Source organism: Rousettus aegyptiacus, unplaced genomic scaffold (assembly GCF_014176215.1).
Source record: "Rousettus aegyptiacus isolate mRouAeg1 unplaced genomic scaffold, mRouAeg1.p scaffold_m13_p_6, whole genome shotgun sequence".
NCBI classification, from domain to species: domain Eukaryota; kingdom Metazoa; phylum Chordata; class Mammalia; order Chiroptera; family Pteropodidae; genus Rousettus; species Rousettus aegyptiacus.
In genome coordinates, this window is record NW_023416309.1 from 98,000,938 (window position 1) to 98,008,666 (window position 7,729).

Sequence of the window (7,729 nt, forward strand, 5' to 3'; positions counted from 1 at the left end):
ACACCACAGAAGCCAGCTCAGCTGTGAACTATTGAATTTGAGACAGGAATAGAACAAATCGGGGGCTAGAGAAAAAGAGGGGGGAGAGTGGTTTAAATAGGGGAGGATGGGAGGTTCAGTGATGGGGGAGGGAGGCAGGTATTTACAAGAAGGCTGGGGGGCGGGGGGAGGGCCAGAGGCTCATCTTGGAATATTTTATAACAATATAAATAAGATTCTGGTTTGCTTTTCCTTTTCGTCTCGTAAAGGAGAGAGAAGTGCAGAGTTCGATTCTGTACAAGGGGGCAGCGGCAGAAGGCCGGCCGGGCGGGTCACTGGGCGTCCACCCGGAAGGACAGCAGCTTCTCGGAATGCATGTTGTTCAGGGTCCGCAGGTCCGGCAGCTTGAGCAGCAGCTTGGTGAAGCGGGAAGTCTCCGAGGGCCGGTTCTTCAGCACCAGAGCCCGAAGAGCCCGCAGCAGCGTCTCCTGGAGCTGCTCCACCGAAGCGGAATTCTCCATGCCCGAGCGGTCTGTGGGGAAGACGACAGCAGTGAGGCAGGCTCCCTGAGCTCCTCTGACGAGGAACCGGAGGTCTGCGAGGAGGACGCGGCAGGCCATGCAGCCTCTCCCTGAAGCCCCTCGTAGAGCCAAGGTGGAAGGAGGAGAGCACAACTCCTCCTCCCAGGCCTCTGCCCCAGAGCAGGAGGTGCCCAAGAGCTGGGAGCATGGGCTCAGCAAGGCTGGTCACCTCCCGTCCCCACAAGGCCACTCTCCTTCCCTGAACAGGCCAAACATACCCAGGCTCCCTTGCTTTTTGCTCTGTAGTTCCCTCTGCCTGGATGCCCTTACCCCCCACCCCACCCCCCACCTGGCAATATCTTACTTGTCCTTTGAGGCCCCACTCAAGTGTCACCTCCTTCCCCAGCTCCCCAGGCAGAAATAGTTGTGCTTCCAAAGCCCTTGGTTCATGCTTCTACTGTGACACTTATCTCACTGTTTTATAATTAGTTGGGCATGAGTCTGTCTCCCAAGCTAGACTGTGTCTGAATCATGTCTGTATCCCCAGTGCCCGGCACAGGGCCTGGCGTAGCGTAGGTACTCCATAAAAGGTGTGTTGAATTGAACTGCGTCCGCCTCCTCCCCAGGGTCAGGCTCAGGCGAGAGCTTGACCTACCTGCAGAGACGAGCACCACTGCGGTGAAGAGGCCCAGCTCCTCCTCGGTAAGCGCCAGGGAGTTGAGCTTCTCACTGAAGTCGAACATGGCATTGAGCAGGTCTCCCATGCCCATGGCGCCGAGCTCCTGCAGGCTGTAGGTGGTGCGGCTCAGGAACATCACTGTCTGGTCCTTCACGTTGAACAGCGATGCAAAGCGCACCATCAGCACCTAAAAGGATGCCAGTCATCCTGGGTGGGGTGGCAGAAGCACTTGCCAAATCACCCCTGAAGGTTTCTGAAGGGTTTACTGGTGCTACCTTAGATTTCTCAGTCAAGAGTGGGGATAGTTTCAGAATGGGTAATGGTGGGGGGCGGGACAGGTAGAAAGATGGGGAAGAACATCCCACTGGCTTTGGAATCCAACAGGCCTGAATCTCAGTCTCAACTTTATCACTATCTGTGACCTTGGGCAAGACACTTCACCAAAATTAATTTGCTCAGGCCTAGAATGGGGGTAGCAGTGTGCCCTAAGGTGTTATTTTAAGGCAAAGGAATGTGATTAGACTCCAGCTGAGAAGACAGAAGTCCCAGCCATCCGGAGGCGGGAATGGGAGGCATTCTGCCCACTCCTCATCAGTCAGAGTCTATAAAGACAGTTACTGGGGTTCCAAAGACTTTCAGAGCCCCTGCCTGCCCAGACACCAAGCCTTTCTGCTGGCTGCTTCCCAAGGTCAAGAGCAGGGAGCACTAAGGGTCACTCACCTCAAAGGTGCCAGCCTTAAGCAGGGTGACCTGGTCATGCTGAGAAAGATCACGGAAGCCGGGGATATGCTTGGCAAACTCTACCACCTCCCGCACAGCGGGTGTGAAGCTCATGGAGAAATCTTCCCAGATCTCTTGGACAGTTCGCCCACTGCGTCCGTGCGGGTACATGTTCATTGGACATGCCTGAAGGAGAGAAATTTGGGGAAGGAAGTACCAATTAGGCTAGTTCAGATGGGCTCCCCCAGCAGGTCTAGGCCCTACACTCTGCCAGAGTGAGGGGCTATGGACCTGAAGAATGGGTATTTCAGGTAAAAGAGCAATCAAGTGCCAGGTGGAGATCAGGGATTTCCAGGCAGAGCCCTTGCTGCAGGGCTGAGCATCCTAACCCTGGGGAGAGGATATCCCTGCGTTAGCCTCCAGGCACGCCCAGCTGCCCTAAGCTAAATCCAGTCTTCCAGGCCCGCTGCCCACCTCACCCCCATTGCCCTCACCAGTAGAACGTTCTTGGAGTTGCCATGCCGAGGACTGTTGGCAGGTGCTTCGCCTTCTGGGGCTGGATATACGTGGGTGGGGCATAGACGGTGCCCGTTGCTGTTGGGCTGGTGGCAGCTGTGGTGGCCAGGGGGCCAAGTGGGAGGGTAGGAGGAGGGAGTCTGGCGTAAACCATTCAGGGCCTCATTATGACGATGGGCAGCCATGATGTTGTTGTCATTGGGGATAGGCAGGCAGCTCGGACTTTCCCAGCGATGTGGGGTGGTGGTCGGAGGGTTGCCTGATGCATGGTTGGCATTAAAATTGCCAGGTGAGGTGCCCAGCTTGTCATGGGCATAGGTGAAGATCTCTCGGTGGGCTCGGGCCACCTGGGATATCACATCTTCCACTGTGGGCTCAGGACTTGGGGATCTGGGAGGCGTCAGCTGTTGTGGGAACTGGGAGAAGCCCACCAGGGGTGAGGGGGCCGGAGCTGGGGGTGGTGAGGGGCCCACGGGGCCTGGCGTCTGGTGCTGGGCGGGCGAGGTCTCCAATGGGCACTGGCTGCTCAATTGGTTGTTGGCCAGGTTCATAGCGCTCTGCATCTCAGCAAGCATCCGCTGCTTCTCTCGTTTGGGGATGCGCCCAAAACGCACAGCTGTGACAGGATGAGAGCAGTGTCAGGAAGTTCTCATACACACACATGCTTCTCTTCCTTCCTTCCTCCTGAAAGGGCAAGACCCTGAAGGCTTGGAGATCCACATCAAAACTATAACCAGCAAAGCCACACCCATCAAAGGGGTTTTCCAAGTAGGGATTGTGGTAGGTGACCAGAGGGACTGATGGGAAAGAAGTGTGTTTCATGGGCATCCCATATGAAAATGAGGCTCACAGTATGATGATGTTTCAGTGTGGGATTTTTTCTGAGAAAGGGATTAATTCAAAAACTGGGTGGAAGGAAGTGGGAGGGCATGGGAATGCTTATGGGGCAACAGTCCTGTCTCACCATCTCGGGACATGCCCACGGAGAGACACTTCTTGAAGCGACACTGCTGGCAGCGATTGCGGTTGATTCGGACGATGGAGCAGTTCTCATTTTTCAGACACCTTTTATACTGGATGTTCTGCTGGATACTCCGACGGAAAAAGCCCTGGAGGGCAGGGGCAGCTAGTAAGCACTCTGTCTAGACCAGACCTATGTGTCCTGGGCGAGGGCATCACCTGCCCCTGCTCTTACCCCCAACCTGCCTCACCTTGCAGCCCTCACAGGCATGTACGCCATAGTGGAAGCCTGAGGCAACGTCCCCACACACTTTACACAGTAGCACCATGCCATTGAGCTCTGTGGGAAGAGAGGGGCACCAAGTGAGCAGGAGGGCTTTCTGAGGAGCCAGATTTTCCAGGCAGGAGATTCTGGGAGAAATGCTGAGGAGGAGCTCCAGTATCTAGGGGACACTTAAATGACCAGACTAGGATAGACAGGACTAGTGCAACTATAGGAGAAATCTCTGAGGCCAGGGTAGGCGATAATTCTGCCATTCCAACCCCAACGCCAACCCCAACCGAGACTTGGCTGCCTTCCTTTCCCCCAGATCAGCTAGAAATGTACTCACTGGTGATGTTGCTGGTGCTCTTGCTGGGGGACACTCGGCTGCAGTCTTCCAGGGCCATTTGTAGACCCCCTGAGGGGCTCCCATTATAGAAGGAGGAGGAGGAAGAGGAAGAGGAGGAGGAGGAAGAAGAAGGAGAGCCATCATCACTCAAGCTTGGTGGAATGCTCCCAAACGAACGAGCTGGGTCCTGGGTGAGGGAGCCAGTGGGTGATGGTGGGAAGTAGGTGGGGCAGCCTTGGGTCAGGGACTGGAAACTGCCATTCGAGCTGTCACTGTAGAGGGACTCAGGGCTGGTGCGATTCGGGGAAGAGCCACTGGAGCCAATGTAGGTGATGACGCCACCTGGCAAGAGAATACAAGGGAAGGGGGTGTCAGCCGCCATATACCTGTAGTTCTAGGGCAGCAGCCTTTTCATTCTCCATTTGTCTCCCCCAAATACTGCAGGACACTTGGAAGTTAATCATGTGGAGCCCCTACTCTTGGAGTCCCCAGAAGTGCCACAATAAGCAACTCGCCAACACATACTAAATATGGCATAGCCAACCAAACCCATGACCCTTTGTAGGGTACATTCAGCTTCTGCCTTGGGTATCAGGTACTTACCTAAAAGCATGACACCTCTAGGCATCTCATATATGTGCCCCCTGCCCTGGATGCTTTCCTTAGGAATACTGACTATGGCTAATAACTTAGTTGTCAGCAACAGACATGAGGATGGGATGAGCAGCTGAGACCCATTCATAAGGCCCAGGCTTCCAAAATAAACAGCTGCCGATTTTAACACCAAGACCATTCCAGGGATGAGACCATGGAGGGGCAGCTAGCCAACAGTGAAGAGAGCGGAAATTTTACAAGAGTAAGATAGTCACATTCCCCCCAAACTGGAAGATGTATTTTCCAAAGACACCAAAGGTACTGAACCTGCCCAGTCCGGTTCCCCTGGCCTCCAATAGCGAGAATCAGAGTGGAGTCTTCTTGAATCCAGGAAAGACTTAATGTGAGTTGCAGGAGGTGGACGTGAAGGATAAATTGTCCAGCCCAGGGCTTTAGAATTTCCCCTTCCAGATCTCTCAGCCTGGTGACAATGACCTTGGCTCTCTGGTCACTCAGGGACTTTGGCCCTCTGATTACACTGCCAACCCGGTGGCCGTGTTCTCGTGGTATCAGCAGGAGAAAAAGGTGACCTGCCTGCCACACCTTTGCCAAGCAAGCACCTAGTTTGGCCTGCCGTGGGAGGGGTGAGAGAAGGGAGGATCCCAGAACACGTGTGAGCAGACACAGGCCATGCTACCGTGTCTCCAGAGGCACATGTTTTTCTCACCCACTGACACACACTAAGCTGGGCAGGGCAACCCTAAAATAGCTCAAGGTTGGTCAGAGTGAACTCAGCTCCCTATAAAATAGTTGCACAATAAATCAGCTCCTACAGTTTCAAGGCTAATGTGGGGGGATGAGATATCTATTTGGTGGTAAATGAACTTGACCTAGTTCTCCCATACCCCAAAGAGAAGATTCATTAAAGAGACTTCTAACATGGAAGTGAGGGGCATCCTCATAAGAGTCTAGTTCTGGATCTAGGTATGTCGCCACCAACTTGATTTGTGACCTAGAGAAAATCACCTCCCCTCTCTGGGTCTCAGTTTTCCTTTAAGAGAAACAAACGAAAAGGTGAGAGACTTAATACTCTTTCAGCTATGATTCTGGGATGTGGTTGTTTTGGGGGAAGTCCTTAGGAGGCAAATTGCAGCTTGTTTGGTGGGAGTGGGGTGTAAGATAATGTTTGCAGGACTAAGGAAAGAGGTGTTTGGGAAACAGAAAGAATTTGGAATGTGGTAAAGTTTAGCCTAAAGGCAGTGCAGTGAATAGGTGTAAACAGAATAAAGTGAGAAGGATGGCTAAATGTGAGGTCCCTTTTAGGAGTGTAAACATGAGGCCACGCAAGGTCAGGGATGGCTGCATCTTACTCTGCTTCAGCGATGGGGGTGGCGGGGGGCGGGGACCCGGGGAAGGCGAACAGGAAAAGGAGGCAGGCGGGGGCGGTGAGTCAGCCCAGCTTCACCCAGATTTCGGCGGGGAGGGGCGGGAGCTGAGCCCTCAGCCGGCCTCACGTCCCCGCTCCACGTGTGCCTCTTGCACGTGGCTCTCCAACGAGGAACCCCGGAACTCGAGGGCCCGCCCTCTCCGCTTCCCGTCAACCCCTAGCAGCAGCCCCGCCCCCGTCCCACCCCTCCTCTGCGACCCTGTCCTGGACTGGGCCGCGAATGCGAGATGGGCTGGGACCACTGAGGGGAGGAGAGAAAGGAACACGCGTTGCCGGGGCGACCGGAGGGCGGAGCTCATTATGTAACGGGGCCGGGTAGCAACGACCAATGAGGTGGCAGCCACGGCTTCCGCTGAATGAAAACAAACGCAGCACGTGGGCCCGGCTCCGCAGCCATGTGAGCCCTCCGGGCCGCCAGGGCGCTGTGGGTGTCCTCCCTGGGGCCAAGAGCCACTCTCCCAGCTCCTCTAGTGCCGCTCCCTACTGTCATTGAGGATTCCCCAGTGAGATCGACCCATTCTCCCACCCCCTCCTGCCTTGGAGTCCCGATCACTCAACTGCTTCTTAGGTTCCTTCCAGCCTGCAGAAACTAGGGGAAGAGGAAGAAAGGAAACGGCCTTCTTTCCGAGAAGGCCAGGCATGCCACAGCTGCAGGGGGTGGACAGATGGGGGCGTTTGGAGGTACTGCTCCAAAGCTCCCAGTCCCTCTGAATTGTTCATCTCCCCACATGTACACTCTCTCCATTTCCTCCTGCCCGGAATACCAGTCCTTCAGGCTAAAAGGAGCTTTGGGATTATGAGGGGGTGGTGATAGGGTGCCTCCGGGAGCATTCCCAGGCCGAACCACCCGCTCTAGAAATCCCAGCCTATGGCCCCCATCACGCTAGCAAATCCGCGGGCCAAGGGAATCCCCAGTCCCTTATAAAGTTCCTCTTGTTCTAAGACAGCGATAGACAAAAGATGATGGTAGTAAAGAAATCTCGGTACCTGTGTTATTATTGGAGTCCAGGGTCGTCATGTCTTCACCAGCTGAGAGCGGTCATTCAAACTGGACCTTGACACAAACTGGAGATTGCAATTGCCGCTGTCGCCCCCTGGGCACTGGCTGAGGGCGGAGGGTGGACCCCGAGGCTCACGATCAGGGTCAGAGGCACACTGCAGCAAGGTCTTGTGGTGGCCGGACTGCAGCCCTGCAGAAGGGGAGGACGCTGAGGCAACGGAGGTCTGCTTTGCATGGGAAGAGCAGAGAGAGTGTGGGGGAGGGGCCCGAGGGGAAATCAGCCTGCAGCAGTTCTGGCTAGAAGGTAGCACGGAGGGTCGGGTCTCTGCAGTGCACCGGGTGCCACTGCCCGACGGCTCCGCAGCGCTGCAGGGTAACGAATCTGCAGCTCCTGGTGTAAAAGTCCCAGAGGGAGAGAGGTGGCAGTCAGGAAGTAAGTAGGAGATGGGGAAAAACGGAGCACCCAGACGCAAAGAAGCGAGACGTGTGCCCTGCTACGTTCCCTCGGCAGCAATATTTCACTCTGCCAATCTCCGCCGCCTTTTGCCCCAGCCTTTTTCCCTGGGACAGAGGGCTCTGCGCAGGCGCCAGCAACCCAGGGTTCCCGGGCCGCACGCGGCACTGGAGCAGGTACCATGTGATCCCAGGGAGCGCCTCGTGCCCCAGTGACACACTTTTCCAGCAGCAGGCACGTTGAGCTCT

The 7,729-nt window shown here is 55.4% G+C and overlaps 1 protein-coding gene across 1 annotated transcript; it reads right to left on the reverse strand.

Annotated features, from left to right (window-relative positions):
* Positions 1 to 17: 17 nt before the first annotated feature.
* Positions 18 to 7,729, reverse strand: NR1D1 (nuclear receptor subfamily 1 group D member 1). The gene is made up of 8 exons (XM_016164695.2): positions 7,015 to 7,729; positions 3,987 to 4,328; positions 3,627 to 3,715; positions 3,380 to 3,524; positions 2,394 to 3,031; positions 1,900 to 2,085; positions 1,156 to 1,366; positions 18 to 511 (listed from the first exon to the last, which is right to left on the reverse strand). The coding sequence occupies exons 1-8, from the start codon at positions 7,043 to 7,045 to the stop codon at positions 312 to 314; spliced, it is 1,842 nt and encodes a 613-aa protein (XP_016020181.1). The 5' UTR covers positions 7,046 to 7,729; the 3' UTR covers positions 18 to 311.